General features: G+C 33.0%; 4 protein-coding genes across 8 annotated transcripts; 2 read left to right on the top strand and 2 right to left on the bottom strand.

Moving 5' to 3' along the window:
* Positions 1-6: 6 nt before the first annotated feature.
* On the bottom strand, positions 7-3,581 carry LOC108560680 (alanine--tRNA ligase, cytoplasmic). The gene is made up of 5 exons (XM_017918330.1): positions 3,334-3,581; positions 2,182-3,164; positions 1,727-2,123; positions 1,208-1,664; positions 7-1,151 (listed from the first exon to the last, which is right to left on the bottom strand). The coding sequence occupies exons 2-5, from the start codon at positions 3,141-3,143 to the stop codon at positions 67-69; spliced, it is 2,901 nt and encodes a 966-aa protein (XP_017773819.1). The 5' UTR covers positions 3,144-3,164; positions 3,334-3,581; the 3' UTR covers positions 7-66.
* A 317-nt stretch (positions 3,582-3,898) lies between these two features.
* On the bottom strand, positions 3,899-6,753 carry LOC108560676 (acidic repeat-containing protein). Its single transcript, XM_017918324.1, has 10 exons — positions 6,604-6,753; positions 6,063-6,554; positions 5,939-6,010; positions 5,716-5,881; positions 5,332-5,666; positions 5,155-5,280; positions 4,988-5,104; positions 4,454-4,904; positions 4,289-4,396; positions 3,899-4,233 (listed from the first exon to the last, which is right to left on the bottom strand). The coding sequence occupies exons 1-10, from the start codon at positions 6,680-6,682 to the stop codon at positions 3,969-3,971; spliced, it is 2,211 nt and encodes a 736-aa protein (XP_017773813.1). The 5' UTR covers positions 6,683-6,753; the 3' UTR covers positions 3,899-3,968.
* Positions 6,754-7,132: 379 nt separating this feature from the next.
* LOC108560687 (methyltransferase-like protein 13) lies at positions 7,133-11,269 on the top strand. Of its 2 annotated transcripts, none has more exons than XM_017918343.1 (8): positions 7,133-7,180; positions 7,231-7,362; positions 7,472-7,594; positions 7,653-8,529; positions 8,577-8,754; positions 8,824-9,141; positions 9,201-9,329; positions 9,381-11,269. In XM_017918343.1, the coding sequence occupies exons 2-8, from the start codon at positions 7,271-7,273 to the stop codon at positions 9,662-9,664; spliced, it is 2,001 nt and encodes a 666-aa protein (XP_017773832.1). In that variant the 5' UTR covers positions 7,133-7,180; positions 7,231-7,270; the 3' UTR covers positions 9,665-11,269. The 2 variants fall into 2 exon arrangements, with proteins under 2 accessions (XP_017773832.1, XP_017773833.1); XM_017918344.1 differs by having other exon boundaries at positions 7,165-7,180; positions 7,239-7,362.
* Positions 11,270-12,914: 1,645 nt separating this feature from the next.
* Positions 12,915-18,801, top strand: LOC108560682 (multidrug resistance-associated protein 4). 4 transcript variants are annotated; one of them, XM_017918334.1, is made up of 12 exons: positions 12,921-12,992; positions 13,150-13,236; positions 13,699-13,782; positions 13,845-14,072; positions 14,407-14,837; positions 14,901-15,057; positions 15,116-16,345; positions 16,591-16,900; positions 16,966-17,116; positions 17,177-17,404; positions 17,468-18,420; positions 18,486-18,801. In XM_017918334.1, the coding sequence occupies exons 2-12, from the start codon at positions 13,208-13,210 to the stop codon at positions 18,522-18,524; spliced, it is 3,840 nt and encodes a 1,279-aa protein (XP_017773823.1). In that variant the 5' UTR covers positions 12,921-12,992; positions 13,150-13,207; the 3' UTR covers positions 18,525-18,801. The 4 variants fall into 4 exon arrangements, with proteins under 4 accessions (XP_017773825.1, XP_017773823.1, XP_017773824.1 ...); XM_017918336.1 differs by lacking the exon at positions 13,150-13,236 and having other exon boundaries at positions 12,915-12,992; XM_017918335.1 differs by lacking the exon at positions 13,150-13,236 and having other exon boundaries at positions 12,942-12,975.
* Positions 18,802-19,139: the final 338 nt, after the last annotated feature.

The raw sequence follows: 19,139 nt of genomic DNA, 5'->3' as shown, positions 1-19,139 counted from the left end.
TGTTTTAGAAACATTTGAACAAATTATTTTTTAAAGCCTGAAAAATAAATAAATGCAATTGTGGAATTAATTCAATTTGGTTTTGGCAAATTCTTCTGCCAAACTCAGAATTTCATTCAGCTTTGAAGCATTTGTTCCTGAAGCCTGAGCGGAATCCGGTTTACCACCACCTTTTCCTCCCATAACTGGCGAAACCGAGGCCACCCACTCGTTAGCTTTCAACCCCTTTTCTTGCGCAGACTTTGGTACCGACGAAAGGCAGAAGATTTTACCAGAGTCAGGATCAACACTGAAGAATATAGCGGATGTTTCTGGACTCAAGGTTTTTACTTGCTTTAATGCAGAATCCAAAGCCTTGGTATTTGAAAAAGCTTTTAGTTCTTTCACCAAAATCGGTTGATTCGGTTTCTCGGTTACAAGCTGCTTAATTTCATCTACAACTTTATTGGCTACAGCAGCCTTACCAGCTCTTTCTTTATCATCTAAAGCTTTCTTCAGGTTCTTCAGTTCATTTCTTAACTCATCTTTTCTCCAGTAAGGAATGATAGCATGTGAAATCTCCTCGGTCAATTCGACGATTTTCTTCACGTACTCTTTAGACTTGGAGCCAGATTTGTCCGCAGTAATCAGATTGTTAATTTCCTTTACACTGGCTTCCAGCAATTCGTTCTTTTTCAAAGCTTTTGCTGCTTCGGGTCCTGTCAAAGCGACGATTCTTCGAATGCCCTTGGCGATGGCTTCTTCGCTTGCAATGACAAAATCACCAATATGACCTGCATATTTCAAATGAGTTCCGCCGCAAAACTCAATGGACGTATTTTCTCCTGCTGGACCGAAAGGATCGCTTTCCAGTTTTTCGACAGGTGTGCCGATGGAAACTATCCTAACAGGATCTGGGTAAGTCTCTTCAAAGACGGCACGAAGTCCTTTAATAGTTTTAGCAACTCCCAAGTTGGATTCCTTAGCGAATACCTCGTCGTTCTTGGAAATCAATTCATTGGAGCTAAGTTCAGTCTTTTTCACTTGATCAATTGTTAAGGCACCTTTATTAGTGAAATCAAAACGCAAACGATCTGGAGCTACCAATGATCCCCTCTGGTCCGCCTCGGTACCCAGAACTTTACGCAGCGCATAATTTAGTACGTGAGTTCCTATCAAACAAAGGTAATTGCAATTTACATTATAAAATATATATTTATATATTTACCAGTGTGGTTATTCATAACTAAACGCCTCCTGGATTTATCAAGGTTCAACGCTAACTTATCTCCCACTTTGAGAGTACCCTCAACGCTGCCGATGTGCATAATATAACCACCACGGACCTGTACATTCTTAACAGAAAACTCGACACTTTCATCTCCGATTTTAACCATGTAACCAGTGTCGTAAATTTGACCACCTTGCTCAGCATAGAAACAAGTTTTGTCCAAAATAATTCCACATTCCTGACCAGTGCTGACTTCATTTTCGAATTGCTTGTTGTAGCGAATGGAAATAATAGAAGCTTCGCATGGGGCAAAGCTATATTCCGCATTCAAATCATTGCTAACTGTATAATTATATTTAGGAGAATCGTCAGTTGGTGGAATGCCCTTGTTTTGCATGTCGGTGATAGCGTGTACGTCCAAGTTGATTGTATCTTCCACGCCTGAGCCTTTGCCCTTTAGAAAGCAAATTAAAATCAATAAAGTAATGTTTACATTTGGTTTATCAATTATTTTACCTGTGAAGCAAGTTGAGCCTGTTTCTTAGATTCTTCATAAGAATCCATATCAACATTTAAGCCCTTCTCTTCAGCCATAAGTTGGGTTAGATCAACAGGAAAACCATATGTATCATAAAGCCTCCAAGCAACATCTCCTGGCAAAGTTTTACTATCTCCCAATTTTCCAATAGTTCTGTTTAACAAATTTCTTCCTCTCAATAGCGTTTTCAAAAATTGTTCCTCTTCTTCATTAATTGTATCCATAATGCTTTGAGGATCCTTCTTGACTTCTGGGAATGTGTCACCTAGGATTTCAACAACAGTATTTACTAAAGTAGCAAAGAATCCAGGCTTTGCATTAAGTTTTTCAGTGGCGTAGCGGACGGCACGTCTCAAAATACGTCTCAGAACATATCTAAAAAAATATGATTATTCAATTTTAAATTAGTTTTATAGACTATAATAGTAATTACCCTCTTCCAGTGTTGTCTGGATTTCCTCCATCACTTAAAGCAATAGTTAATGTCCTAGCATGATCTGCCAATACTCTGTAAGCCATATCGACGCCATCAACATCTTCATCGCCAACACGACCTTGGTATGCTGGAGCACCAGTTCCCTTTTGGATGGCTTCAAAGAGGGGCCCAAACAGATCTGTGTCATAGTTCGATCTTTTGTTCTGAATCACAGAAACCAATCTTTCTAAGCCTAAACCACAATCAATATGTTTTTTGGGCAAAGATTTTAAACTGCCATCAGTTTCCCTGTTATATTGGATGAATACCAAATTCCAAATCTCCAGTACATCTGGATCATCCATGTTCACAAGATGAGGTACTTCTCTGTTTCCAATACGATCAAAATGCAACTCTGAACATGGTCCACATGGTCCTGTTTCACCCATCTCCCAGAAATTATCCTTCATGTTTCCAGGCAAGACATGACTAGGTTTAATACCTAAATCAATCCAGATTTGTTTGCATTCATCATCTGGCTTCAACCCAGATTTCTCATCACCACCAAAATATGTAACATACAACCTATCACTTGGTAATTTAAATACCACAGTTAGCAATTCCCAGGCCCAAGCACAAATTTCTTTCTTGAAATAATCTCCGAAAGACCAATTTCCTAACATTTCAAAGAATGTGTGATGGTATACATCTTTGCCTACATCATCTAGGTCATTGTGCTTGCCACCAGCCCTGATGCATTTTTGTGTATTAACAGCTCTCACCCATTTGGACATATCACTGTTTGGATCAACAGTTCCCAAGAAAATAGGTTTATATTGATTCATACCAGCATTAGCAAAAAGCAAAGTGGGATCATCCAATGGAATGGTGGATGAAGAATGCACATATTCATGTTTCTTATTCTTGAAGAAATCAATGAAGCTTGCACGGATTTCCTTAGCAGTCAGTTGCGAATTCATGTTGATTATTAATTAATTAATCTGCAAACAAAATCAAAGTTATATTTAAATATATGATATAAAATGATTCAGTTTCTTGACTAAAACACACAACCATATGGAGTAAGTGTTAAATGAGAACTGACTAATATTTGATGATATTGACAAATTTAGGAATTTCGTATTGGGTTTATCAAAATTACCGGCTAACCTTTGTTCGCAATGCAGCAATTAGATTTAGAATTGTGCAATTTGCCACATGTGAAGCTCGCTGTCAGAAGAATGGACGTGGTGCCCGTGCTGTTGCACCGCTTAGGTTAGGTGCACTATATAGAAAGTATAAAATTCATCCTACTTCAATTGGATTCCAATTCAGAGCAACTTTACGAGATTTGGTGAAAGTAATCATTTCGCAAGATTCTAAATTATATATTTGAATAATCTTTAGAAATATATAAATCTTATAATTGTTTAAAATAATTGCATGATTACATTAGATATTAATTATTTCTATAATTATGTAAGCAATAATCGCAAAATCAGTACAACTATTAAACGATTAGATATAAAAATAAAATTATTAGAAGTCGTGTGGTAAAAATATTGAGCAGAAAGACTAACTAATTTCGCAAATAAATTATTTCTTTCACCAAAATTAGAACATGAATTTTAGTTTGAGTTATTAATATAATATAATCAATCAGATAATAATTAAAGGTAATACTTTAAAGCTCTTAAATTGAATTTAATTTCTCTTATAATATTTAAGAGACTCACTGTATTATTATGTGCAAACATAATAAAATTATAATAAATACAATACACATTAAAATCACATATAAAAACTCATTTGCTTTTCTGATCCACTTTCAGATCCTTGAATTTCTGGCCCAAGAGTTTCATTACGTCCTTATTTTTCATGTTGTCAGTTTTGTACTTGGAATAGTTTTCTTTTACAAATAATGCGAATCCGTTCGGTTGCTTTTTAACGCTAGGTACAGATTTCGTCTCCCCATTTTTTGTTGTTTTATTTATCAAGACTTCGAATTTTCCGTAACAATGTCCACAGCGTTTCCTCTCCAAATCCAAAGATTTAGAATGTCGACCAAAACTTTATCGAAACAAAACGATTAGAAATTATCACATCCAATAAATGCCATGCTTACCTGTAGCCGCAACCCATACACTTGTATGTGTACTTAGTGTTTATAGTGTAATCATGGCATCTCTTGATAGCTGGTAATTCCGGAAAGGTACGCATAGCTTTACAGGCCCTAAAATTACCAGTTTGATATAATACGAATCAATTTACGTAAATTAGATTGTAGTACCATGACTTCCAGAAGGGCCCATGTCCATCGGAAACTTCATTCACTAACCAAGTGGCCGCGTGGCACAACTCGTGAACGAATGTGTCCCGTAGCCTATCAGCAGAGTCCAATATTTTCGTAGATAATTTAAACCTAACTTTTCTTTCAATCTTTCCGTTTTTGTGGGTGATTTTTCTACAAACACAATATCCAGCTGTGCCGGTCATCCGATCACTCCACTCGATCGGAGAATCTTCCGATATGGCATTCCCAAATATCTTTTCATTGTATAATTTGAATAGTTTCTGGAGCAATTGATCCTTATAAGTCTTGTAATTATTCCTGAAAATTCTCGCCGATGCATCGCACCGACTATCTGGAACACTTTTCGACAAGGATGCTAAAAAACTAGCTGGTCCTGTTTGTGACTGTTTCGATTTATGGAAATCATTTGACTTTCCCTTTGGTTTATCTATTTGGATTATTAACAAGATTATTAACAAGAAAATAATACAAAATATAATTTAACTATACAAATTAACTAGGAATGTTTACCCGCTACATCGCCGCTATCACTGGAAAAATCGCTCCAGCTCTTTTCACTAGATTCAGATGAAATTGATAATTGTCTAGGCCTAGGTGTATTTTTAGTTTTGTCTACATATCTTTTATCTAAAACGCAATAATAAATAGATAATCTCATTTATTTATATATACTTAACCTTTTTCATTTACTAAATGATTATCACTGTCAGAAGAGTCATTAGAACTTACAAATGTTCTTGGTTTTGTTATTTTCTTAGTAATTTTAGATTTTGGTTTTTCTATAGGAATCGCTTTAGCTTTCCCTAAAATATAAAATAAGAATCATAAGTAAATTAGTATATTATAAAACTTACCTTTCAGTTTTTCCTCTAAAGTAAGTCCCGAATCGGAAAAGTCACTAAACGAATCACTCGCAGTTTGTTTGTCAAATTTAATATTATTTTTATTTGTTTTCGATGTACTCTTTGGTTGTACATCATCGTCAAATGATAATTTTGTCTTTGGTAAAGTGCGTTTAACAGAACTGTTGCTATCAGTATCTGAGTCACAAAGATCTTTGAATTTCTGCCTCCAGGGTGAATTTTGAATTGTGTTTTTTAAACGATCTTCTCTCAATTTTTGTAATAGTGTCTTAGTATGTTTCTGTTCAGCATCTGTATAAGGATTCTTATACAATTTTCTTGATTTACTAAAATCACATAACTTAATATTGATAATTTTCATAAACATGTATTTACATTTCAGTCATAGGAATTTCATTATATAACTTTTTAGGTTTATGAATTCTAGGTTCAGATTGAGGTAAAATCCTTTCCTTGTCCTTTCTCCAAGATTTTCCATAAACTTCATCCAATAATGACTCACATTCATCATATTCAGCTATAGGTTTTGGAGTATTAAAAACTGAAAACAATTACAAGAGTTAATTTAAAAGTAACATTCACTAAATGTATTTAGTACCTATGTTATTTTGATTCTTGTTATTTTCTTTATCTGATGCATTGTCACTATTATCTATTGCAGTTTTAAAACCTAAAATAAAATTGATCTGGTATAGGCATTCAAATTAGTTATTTTAACTTACTATTGTCTTTATCATTTTCCTCATCAGAATCTTCAATAATTTCTATAACATCATCTGAATGTTTATTATCTTTCTTTACAGCATGCACTTCTATATCAGTCTTTTTCTTAAATAATTGATCAAATTTAAAACATGTTCTTGTATCACTGTTGATGAATGTTGAATTAATTGGACCATTATCAGTTTTAGGCTTACTCAGCTCACCATGAATAGCAGATACTTGACTGAAAATTGAAACATTATTAAAATCTGTAGTCTCATCAACAATTTCACTAGGAATATCAGATATCCATTTCTTAATGGATTGCACTTTAGTGTCTGATAATATATTCAAAGCTTCTGTCTTTTTTTGCAGATCATCAATCATATTGTTGCTGGAGCTTTTGGAAGATTGAGAACTACTTTCTTCTGCTATACATATATTTTCCAAGGGTGGTTTATCATATACAGAAGACCTCCTTATAGATTTTTTCAAAGCCAACCTTGATGGAGCTAGAAATATACTTTTATTACACATGATTATTACATTTATTGAACATACCTTTAATTCGTTTTGTCTGCTTTACATTTTTGTTGCATTTGGGTGACATTGATATGAGTAAACGAAATGAATCATCCATGATTAAAATTAATCAATTAAAGCACGTGAATTAAAAAAATGATGTATTTCATCAAAAAGGCAGATATGCTTTTTTGTTTACAATTTCGAATACTTTGGAACGAAGTTAATCACAGTTGAAACCGTTGAAAATTTTATGAAACGTGATGTTGGTTACACTGATACTTCAAAACTTTAAATATTTTGATTTATTTTCTTAAAATAAGAAGAAAGGAAGGAAGGAAAATGGAGGGCATCAGTATTAAAACTTCACTTATAAAAATAAATAATAATATTATTTGAGAAAAATTGAAAAGGCTGAAGAATAGCTAAAATAAATAGGTGGTTAGGCAACTCGTCGTACACATTTTATATAATTTGCTATATTATTTTTTATATTTTTCTCTCATATATTATAGAAAATACATTATATTGTTTTAATAAATTAAATCAATTTCTTATTCGATCAATTTTTAATTGAGACAATAAGAGTTTACTTATCATTCGGCATTTACTTCACGTATGTTGTTTTTATTCTTGTAGTGCATGTGTACATTTAGGTTGATTTAGATTTTCAGGTTAAAATCATTCAATATTCTACAATATCAAAATGAATTTACTTCCAAAAAGTCGCGAAGAGTTTAGCCAAAAGGAATATTGGGACAGTTTCTTCAAGAAAAGAGGAAACCAAGCATTTGAATGGTAATTTGATTTTAACTATATATTTATTTACTATATTAAATAAATATGTATTCTAAATATAAAATTAGATTTTTAAATTACTAAAATTTAATAAACTATTAATATTTAGGTATGGAGAGTATCCTGAGCTGTGTGAGCATCTTCATAAATATATCAAAGTGAAAGATGATGTACTCATAGTAGGTTGTGGTAATTCCACACTAGGAAATGATCTTTATGATATTGGATATAAGTAAATAAATGTGTAAAATAATCACAATTCATATTTAGTAATTATATCGTTATTTTAGTAAAATAATCAATATTGATATATCTCAAGTAGCAATACGACAAATGATCAACCTGAATTCCAAAAAACGACCCGATATGCAATTTATTCACATGGACGCACTAGATATGAAATTTGAAAATGAACAGTTTTCCGCAATAATAGATAAGGGCACATTGGATGCGCTGATGCCTGACGGTGAGAAGGAAACCGTAGAGAGAATTCAGAAATATTTCGACGAAATTATGCGAGTTTTAAAAGTGAGCGGGAGATATGTTTGCGTATCATTATTGCAAGAGCACATTCTAAAGATGATCGTGGACTATTTTCCTGCTAAAAACTGTATGTTGAGAATTATTAGATGCTTCGAGGCAGAAAAAAGTGCAGCCGAAGCCGGCGAAAATCCTATGCCCGTCTTCCTCATAGTTTGTACTAAGTTTAAGGTGCTACCAATGAAAATCTTAGAACTTAATTTAGCTGGATCTGAGAAGATGGTACGCATTCCAACTGAAGATGAGTTAATGAAGAACGTGCAAAGTGTCCAGCAGGCGGCTTACATATGCACTGGATTAAAACGGACAACTATTGATGATGATGTCCATTTTGACTTGTACAAGTCCGGCGAAAACAGTCCTAGATATACAGTGTACGTAGTCGATGGTCCAAGTGATAAGAAGAAAACACAATACGCTGGTTTCATAGTACCGCAAGGAAGAGAGAGCGAATGGATGTTTTCATCGACGGAAGGAAGAAAATATTTAGTTGATCAGTCCAATTGCAATAGGTTGGCTATAATAACTATGCACAGAGGACAGACCTACGAAAACCTTGATGTAGTTAAATCAGAATTAGGAGACTGCGTGAGGAGTATGGCTCCTTCCACTTTCGGAAGCAAAACAGTATGAAAACATTTCGTATTTACACAACAAAATAATTTCTCCTGTAGATTATGTTTTTGTCCTTAGGTCCAACCGTCGGCGAAAGAACTGTTGTTTACGAAGGAGAATCGGAGTTTTCAGGAAAGTACGTCATAGAAGATGTTGAAGCCGACAATAAAAGAGCACGTCGACTTTACTACTTGAATTCCCAGAATGTCATTCAATCGGAAGCGAATATTAAGCAAAGTAAAGTTATTTAAACTAATAATTCTATTTGAAACTTCAGAAGATAGTGTTTATATATTTTATTTACAGTAAAATCTAGGAAAGGCACTGTGAAGGATGTAATCGATGTGAACTATTTGACTTGTGAACATCATATTTACATGAGTAGAGCTGTGCATATGATCACGAAGAAAGATAAACCGGCGGATGTTGCGATCATTGGACTGGGTGGGGGTGGTTTATGCGGATTCTTGCGTAAATTCTTGCCGCGAATTAACATTACGGCAGTAGATATAGACCCGGAAATGCTCGAAGTTGCAACGAAGTATTTTGGTCTAAACGTGGACGATCAAATGAAAATAGATATAACGGATGGATTACAGTTTTTATCAACTAACGCAACTAAAGGTGTGAATAATTAGATATTTACTATTATCATAATGAAAGCTGCAACTCGTTCATTTCAGGAATCAAATACGACGCTGTTCTCTTCGACGTTGACAACAAGGACACTGGAATGGGAATGAGTTGTCCACCAAAAGACTTTTTATCTGAACAAACATTGGCGAATGTAGTAAATAATTTAAAACCGAAAGGTACGATTTCATTACATTGAAAATGACACATTTAGTAAATATATTTTTTAGGTTTGTTTATTCTAAACGTGGTTTTGAGAAACACCAGTCTTAGACCCAATCTGCTGGAAGGATTGAGTTCGAAGTTTGAAACGATCGCCTTTTATAAATTGGAGACGGACTTGAATGAAATCTTTATTTGTTCGAGGGAAAAAGTTTCCAAGAATTCGTTCGAAACCAGATTTAGTGCTGCTACCAAAAAACTGAATGAATATTTCTCTGGTTGCGGTCATAAATCTTTAGTAGACGATGACGATCCTAAAATCCTCAATTTTTATGATGCATCCCAAGAATGAATTTATATTTTTATTTATTTATGTGTTTATTGTTAAACATTGATGCAACATCTTTCCTGATAAAATATACTACCGTATTTTTAGAAAAATACCAAGGTCGAAGGATATCAATGCAGATTGTACTATTTATATTTATGTCAACCCAATAAATTGCTAATCGAATTAGGAATGTTCAATATTTTGAACATAAATATTAAGCATACAAATATTGTCAATATTGTGAAAAATAACAAAGAGAAGTAAAAAATGTTATAGAAAACAATAACTCATGGAAATGTAACGGCATGTTACATCACCTAAAAATGCATTGTATTTTCTAAATTCATGTTATTATTTTAAACTAAATTACATCATAAAGAGAGATGAAAATACGCTTTCATCATGATACACAATTAATTAGCTGAATGGTAAATTAGTCCAACAAAATAAGTGTAAATTCAAACGCATAAGATAAGAAAGTGAAATATGAATGAATTGATAATAATCATAATTTATAATGCTATAAGTGTTTCCACCCCGAATGAAATAACATAATAGTTATATTGTAAATGATCTACTTTCAATATTCTCAGTCTTTTCATGAAGTTCAATGAAAGACCTCTTCGCGGTCTAAAATAAGTAACCTAAACTTAGGTTAAATGGCCTCCAAACAGTGTTAGTCCAAGGTTATGTTTTTATGCTGTTCTGTTTTAGTACTATCTATGTTGTCCTGTCCTGTTGTATCATGTTCTACACTGTAATTTTCTAATTTGTCAGGTTACCCGATATTTCTAGCTACGTCTCTGAGATAATTTTATCTTCATGATCTATGTATGAACTAAATTATCTCATAATTTGATATTTACATAGATATTTTTTATTATAAATAACCGGCTTTTACTTATTCAGAATCATTATAATAATTCCTGGTATAGAAATTGCAGCGTCACCTAAAATTATTATTATTTTTAATGAGCAAAAATAATACAAAACATAAAACTTTGCAGAATTAACGTAATGATTTGTTCGCGTGTTTCAAGTATCTTTCAATTACAAATAAAATTCATCTACTGCCAGATATTTACATGCGACAATGGAAGCGTTCACCGAAGCGCGCAACTTCTTGTTATTATTTATGCTTTATTTATTGTTTTGTATATATTTTATAGTTATACGTACTTATGTCAATATCTAAATTATTTACATTTTTTAAACATATCAAGATATAAATGTATGATGTATGTTAATCGTATTTGTTTAAGAGACTGCAGCCGATAGTGATGGTTGGATCTACATAAAATTATGTATTTTACCATTCAATTGTGAAACTTGCTTGATCCATTCCCTGTATACGAAAATAGTTTTTATTAGATAATTTTAGTATTGCAGGGAAATTTCTCTTATAGAGTTTTGAAAATGATGTAGCGGGCTTTCTCGACACTCGTTAAGCGAGTAATTTTTTGTATCTAAATATAGTTAACTTTCTTAATTTAATTCATATTTACATTTTATGAACTTATGGCACTAAAATTGATACTATAATGTATATGAACTATGTTATATTCAGTCAATATTTACTCTTTATGGGTATATTTTTATTTACAATTATTTTGTTTTTGTCTTAAATCTGTGCACTTTGCTATTTCAATTGATAAATTCTTTATTGTACAATAGCATCTAAATTATTACTATTTTAATAAATCTAACACAGACGTCTGTAGTTATTTGAAAAGTAATTAATAACTTATTTATATAATGTGATTTTACAAAAAAAAATAGTGTGATCCAGTGTGATCTCTATTTACAAATAAAATCAATATAGCAGATGTTACATCTATGGGAAAATAAAATTGTATTATTTAGTTTCAGGTAGGAAACAGTGAGGGCAGCCCTTCACAGGATGTCCCCACGCTTGCATTATCAAAACTACTTTCCTTTCCCTGAAATGGTTAACTCTGGTTGGTTACTTTCTAGATAAAGGTTTCAACCTCGTTTTTTTTGTAAAAGCAGCCAGTTTGACTAGACAGGCTTACTTAATTTTAGTTGGTTAGATTCAGATTAAGTATATTTAACACTACGAATTATATCTCATTATTTATTTAATGTATTTACATTTAATATCTCACACTAAATACAATAATAATTTATTAAAGTTATCTCTGCGCACATGTCCAATGCCTGCCTTTTCAAATAAAGCATCAAAGCATTATTAGGTTTAAAAAAAAAATATATAGTAGAGGTTGGTTGGTCCACTCCTATAGAGGGGATTCCCCCAATGTTATAAATTAGTGAGATCATCTTGTATCAAGTAAAGCAAAGTACAGTGTGTTCACGACCATTTTCTAAGAATGTATGTATATTGTATTGTATCGGCATTTATTATGTAGCTACATTGTTAAATATAAACAGTGCTGTGTACAATTATATTTGGCTATAGTTAATTATAATGTAACATTTTCTATTAATTTATGGAACGTTTTCTAATAATAATAATATTTATTGCAACAACCGTAATACAAACTTAACAAAATAATATAAGAAATATGAAACTAAATTGAATTGTTGTAAAGGAGAAGGTCTTTCTGCCCAAACGTTTTCTATTTGTTATTATTTGTTTTAGTTTAAAATAAAATAAAAATATATATTTGTTTTATATTCAAGCTTATATAAAATGCAGTCACATGAAATATTAATTCCTTAAATTTATTGGCTTTGTAGTGTCGTGTCCAGGGATGGAATATCTCTAAAAATTGTGGCTTATCTTGTCTATGTGCTATGGTAAAAGGCTAGATAAAAGTCAGTGAACACTAATATTAATATATTTCAAGAATTTAAATAGAAGTATTGAAAAAAAAATGGTCCAGATTATCTTCCATATCCATATCCACATCTTTCACTTTGGTGAATCTATGAAATTCATGCGGCGTAGGTATCCTGTACCTAATTTATCCATTGCTGCTGACACTTCGTGAGAAATATAGAATATCCATTGAGGCCTATCTAAAACTGTGGTAAGAGTCGCCAGGTCCCGGCGCGTGAAAAGCTCTCTAAAATGTTTTAAGTTTTAATTATTTATTCCCTTTTAAAGCACAATATTCGATTATTACGTCAATGATTATTTTATACAGCAAGCAATTAGTGTGACTTGACTTGGCCATACGCCGAAAGTTGTCGAACTAAATTGCCTAAATTGATTGAAAGGATAAAAACGTACTCGTGTAATTACGTAGAGTATTGTATTATTTTATTATTATTTTTCTATTAATTGATGCTTTAGTTGCAGCTGAGCATTGACGTAGAATACACACATTGCAAACATATATACAAGAAATGTAAAGACGTTTTTCTGGTAATTTATTTGATTAATTTTGTGCATTAGAGGCTATTCTATCTTTATTGCAAATAATTTTATTATTAACATAGTATATTGAATAATATTGCTTAAGGACGTGTAATTCGATAAGATTAGTATAAAAGTAAATTTAACGTTAAATATATATATATAGCAATGTGAATGTTGCTGCTCCTTGAACAAAGCCGATTACATGATTCTATTTTGTTGAAATGGATAAGCCTAAGTCAAGTGAAGAGAGGTAAGTTTGTGTTACAAAATGTATGTACCATTTATCGCTACGCAATTGCAATATATGCAAATCAAATAACAGCAATCAGTTCAATTTGCATATTCTCTTTTCAATATTTCTTTGCTAATTTGAATTTTCTATTAAGAATGGATTGATTGTTTGTTCATCGGATCCTAAAATTTAATGTGCAAAGTAGCATTCAAGTTTTTTTTTGATGCATACTTTTTAAGCAAAAGGTATTAGTGTGTATTTGATTACACCGCTATCACGATTTTTTTCTGTGTATTTAGTAACGTCGGCAAAACAAACTTCTTACCACAGGTATATTTCGCACTTAATAATTTTCACCATTCGTCATTTAACATTCATCCCATTGTCACGAAAATACGTAAGTCAATGAAATCTATTGACTGACGAGACGTCATTTTAGTTTTCAATTTTTTAATTAAGCAATAACCGTTTGTTCTATAGGGAGATGTTCGAGAATTCCGAAAGCAAGAAATTAAATAGTAATCCCAAGGAAAAAGCGAACATTATTTCCACAATATTTTTCTGGTATTTGCAAAAAAACAGCTTCCAAAGAAAAGAAAATGTACTTAACGTTTGGCAATTTGCAGCTACACAATTCCTCTGTTTAGGAAAGGATGGAAGAAGGATTTGACTGAGAATGACCTCTACAAGACACTGCCGCAGCACAGTTCCGAATTATTAGGTGATAATCTGCAAAGAGAATGGGAGAAGGAGATTAAAAAAGATGATCCTTCATTGTTCAAAGCATTATATAGAACGTTCGGTAGATTGTACTACAAGTTTTGTTTCATATTAATATTTTTCCAAAGTCTGAGGTAAGAAAACAAACAATCACTCAAATATTTTTGTAAGCTTAGTATAAATTAGAATGTTCAAAATGTTGAATTTTTAGATTATTCATTTAAATCACATAGCGCCATCAATTACATATTATTGCGAAATTCATTAATCTTTTAATATCTGGAATATTTCATTTCACAGTATAGCGAATTAGTTAAATTTGTATTTATTTAGTTTTGATAAAGAATACCCTTGATGTTCTCTCCAATTTTATTTAATCAGTGTAAACAAGGAAACTGTTTTAAATTGTTATTTAAATTTAAATCTAGATTCATTGTTATCTATTTTATCCTTTCTTTCAATTTGCAGAATATGCCAGCCAATAGCATTATATTACTTGATGAAATACTACGTTCCTGAACAAACGGAATACAGCATAAATGATGCATACATATACACTAGTATAATAGTAATATCATCAATTATTTTTGTGACGACTGTCCATTCATATGTGACGGCTCTGCAACATATGGGCATGATGGTGCGTGTGTCCTGTTGCTCTTTGGTATATAGGAAATGCCTGAGATTAAGCAATAAAGCTTTAGGTGATACGACTGCAGGACAAATGATAAATTTACTTTCGAACGATGTCAGTAGATTTGACACTGTGTGTGTAAATTTGCCGTACATGCTTTTGTGTCCACTAGAGTTGATTATAATATTAGTTATATTGTATTTCTACGTTGGTCCTCTAATATTCTGTGGCGTTGGTATGATCACCATGTTTATACCATTGCAAGGTGAATATTCTTTTATGCCTGATTATGTCTGAAAATAATAATCATCAATTTGATTCGTTTCAGTGTACCTAGGTAAAAAGTTTTCCAATGTGCGACTACGCACAGCACTAAAGACGGATGAACGTGTGAGGCTTATGAGCGAAATCATCTCAGGCATTCAAGTGATCAAAATGTATACGTGGGAGGATTCTTTTGCGAAACTGATCGCAGCTGCTAGAAAGTAATTTTTATCATCAGTTATACTATGATATTATATATGATTGGAACTTTTTTTGCAGATCGGAAATAAAGCAGATTCTGGCAACTTGCAACATCAAATCTATAGTTTTATCGTTGTCGATATTCACCGCGAGATTTGCCGTTTTCTTTTCTATGTTGCTATATGTACTGATTGACACCATTCCGACAGCAGAAAACGTGTTCATGATCATCTCCTTCTTCAACATCATTAGGCAATCGCTAACATTGACACTACCAAATGGAATCTCGCAGATTGCGGAAGCTATAATTTCCATGAATCGCTTAAAGAAATTCATGTTGATGCATGAAGTTGAAATGCTGCCACATCAAGAGACTACTGCGAACAGTCCTATAATACATATTAAAGATGTAAAAGCAAAGTGGAACGAGGATATCACTGACATGACACTGGATAACATCAATCTTGACTTCCAGAAAGGGCAATTAGTAACAGTCATTGGGGAAGTGGGTAGTGGCAAGTCTAGTTTACTGCAGTTGATCCTGCACGAATTGCCTGCTCTTGAAGGTATTATCGAAGTGCGTGGTAAAATCTCGTATGCGGCACAGGAACCTTGGTTATTCACCGGAACCATCAGACAGAATATTTTATTTGGAAATAGTTATTATAAGGATAAATACAACAAAGTAATTGATGTGTGCGCGTTACGTCGTGATTTAGCTTTATTTGCGCATGGAGATGGTACCATTATCGGTGAGAAAGGTGTGATCTTGAGCGGCGGTCAGAGGGCTCGTGTGAACTTGGCCAGAGCTATATACGAAGAAGCCGATATTTATTTGCTGGATGATCCACTGTCCGCCGTTGATGCACATGTTGGAAGACTCATTTTTGAGGAATGCATAAGCAACTATCTGCGTGACAAGTGTACGGTTTTGGTGACCCATCAAGTGCAATATTTGAAAAATGTTCCTAAGATTGTTATTTTGAAGAACGGGCATGTGTCCTTCGAAGGACGATACGATGAACTGCAGAATGTAGTCTCCTCCGACTTTATCGCGCTCCTGGAAAAGTCAGACGACGAACAGAATGGAGACGCTAAGAAGCAGGAAGAAAAGTTGGATGAAGAGCCGGAGATTCGACCTGCGCAATTGGTACAAGTAGAAAATAGAAGCGTTGGTAAAGTGAAATCTGCAATATATATGGCGTATTTAAAAGCTGGTGGAAATGTTTGTATGGTAATTTTTATCATAATACTTTTCATACTTACTCAAGTTGGAGTATCAGCCTGTGATTATTTTATTACTTATTGGTAAGTATTTTTCATTTAAATTATTTTATATATGTCAGCGTTTCTGAAGCACCGGTCCGCAAGAAAATTAAAAATGTAGAGCTGAATGAAATTTATCAGAAATTATTGTGTTAAGTTGATTTTTTTTTCGATCTGCAGTAATTTTTCGATTGAGAAAAACTGATATATATTACTTTTTATTTATAATAACATGTAATCAACTGGATAGTTTTGCTATTTTAAATTGGTACAATGCTATCTTGCAGGGTTATTGTGGAACAAAATAGATCAACCGGATCGGACCCAGAGAGTCTTTTAACAACTTACGAGTGTATCTACATATATTCTGGAATAGTTGTTCGGATGATAATAATAACGTTATTAAGATCTGTCATGTATTTTAAATTCTCCATGAAAGCCTCGACAAATCTGCACAACAATATGTTCAGAAGAATAGTCAGAGCTTCGATGTCATTCTTCCACAATAACTCATCTGGTATTATTCTTAATAGATTTTCGAAGGACATGGGCTCGATTGATGAACAGTTTCCTTACGTATCATTAGATACTATTCAAGTACGTGCAATTAATTTATTACTCGCATTATATAGCACTTATTTTTTATGCTATTGTAATTTTAGGTGGGATCCCAAGTCTTGGGTATAACAATAATCTCATCAATCGTAAGCCCTTGGCTGCTGTTAGCCATAATCACGATAACTATAATATTCTATTTTCTCAGGGTGATTTACTTGAAGACTAGTCGTAATATAAAACGATTAGAAGGAATAGGTAAGAAATTATTATTAATTATTATTGAGTTACTTAATATATTGAATATTCATTTTTAAGCGAAAAGTCCCGTTTTTACACACCTGAACTCTAGTCTACAAGGGTTAACAACAATACGAGCTTTTAGAGCACAGGATATTTTAAGAAAGAAGTTTGATTTGTATCAAGATTTGCATAGTTCTGCTTGGCATTCTTTCTTGTCTTGCTCGAGAGCATTTGGGTTTTGGTTAGATTTATTTTGTAGTTTCTACGTTGCTTTAGTCGGATACAGCTTCCTTCTAACAAACGGTAAATTGTATATTAATTTCTGCTAATATATAACTATATGTTTTTTTATTTTCTGTTCATTAGAAAAATACGGTGCCAATGTGGGATTGGCGTTAACTCAAGCAATGTCTTTAACTGGTATGTTTCAATGGGGCATGCGGCAGTGGAGCGAAATGGAGAACCATATGACTTCGGTGGAGAGAGTCGTCGAGTATACTAATGTCGAGCAAGAGAAAAGCAAATTTGAGGGCAATGCACCACTTTCAAAGAACTGGCCGAAGAATGGCGCGATAGAATTTCGCAAGGTCAGTTTGAAGTACAGTGCCGAAGGCCAGTACGTTCTTAAACATATTTCCGTTGACATCAAGTCAAAAGAAAAGATTGGCATTGTTGGAAGAACGGGTGCAGGGAAGTCCTCATTAATTACATGTCTGTTCCAATTGGCCCATACTGAGGGTATTATTGAAATAGATGGAATTAACACGCAAATGGTACACCTCAAGAAACTTCGTTCAAAAATATCGATAATTCCACAAGAACCAGTTTTGTTTGGTGGAACTCTTAGAAGAAATCTTGATCCGTTCGATGAATATACAGATAAAACTCTGTGGGAAGCCTTGGAGCAAGTCGAAATGAAACCCACGGTCGTTGATATTCCTTTAGGTTTAGGCATGAAAATTAATGAAGGAGGCTCGAATTTCAGTGTGGGTCAAAGGCAATTGATTTGTTTGGCTCGAGCGATTATCCGAGACAATAACATTTTAGTAATGGATGAGGCCACAGCGAACGTGGACCCAAAAACCGATTCCCTTATACAGAAAACGATCAGAGAGAAATTCCAAGATTGCACTGTCCTCACCATTGCTCACAGGTTGAATACTATAGTAGACTCGGATAAGATATTGGTGTTGGATAATGGAGAAGCGAAAGAATTCGATGAACCACATATTTTGCTGCAGAATCCTGTAGGCTATTTCTATTCATTAGTAGAGCAGACAGGACCTATGGCTGCAACTATAGCGAGTATAGCGAAAGAAGTAAGTGTAAAGTCATTGCTTATAGCCCATTTCATTCATTAATGTAAATATATTTCTTGTTTCAGAATTATAACACAAGAAAATCAAAGATAATTAAGGATTAAATAATGTATTCATTCTATTTTATTATAATTGTTTAAAACATGTCAAAATTTTACAGTATGTTAATAATTAAATTTACTGATTACATTAACGATGGATGACTTCCAAATATACAGATACTCAAAATGATCACATTTCCAATATGTATGATATAAGAATTACTGTTAAATACATTTTAATCTATCATAGTAACAGTTTTGCCTAAGTTGCAATTTAATGATAATTTAAAATGAATCTTTCTAGTAACTAAATAATAAATTTTAAACTCTTGTAATAATATATTAGTGTAATTTAATTGGTACGTGAACCTGTATTTTGTATTTATGTGCATTAAATAAATCAATGTAAAATATATGAAGTGCTTCGATTTATGGACAATATTTGATGTAATTTTCCATCTAGAAGTACATCCGGTGACAAAAGGTATCCTGGCTAGAGGGGAAGTGATAACACAATAACCCATTTTTTCTTTTAATGAGAAAATTCATATGTGCCGACTTCGTCCTTCCTGTCCTGTCAAGGAGTTGACTACCTTCTACAACAACCTTGCTACTAGACATTATGTCACATCTACTATACATCTAGATATCATCCACTTGCTGACAAGTAGTATAAGA

Source organism: Nicrophorus vespilloides, unplaced genomic scaffold, assembly GCF_001412225.1.
Source record: "Nicrophorus vespilloides isolate i.1.1-1 unplaced genomic scaffold, Nicve_v1.0, whole genome shotgun sequence".
Classification (NCBI taxonomy): domain Eukaryota; kingdom Metazoa; phylum Arthropoda; class Insecta; order Coleoptera; family Silphidae; genus Nicrophorus; species Nicrophorus vespilloides.
Note: the sequence above shows the minus strand (reverse complement) of the source record. Positions and strands in the feature narration are given on the sequence as shown.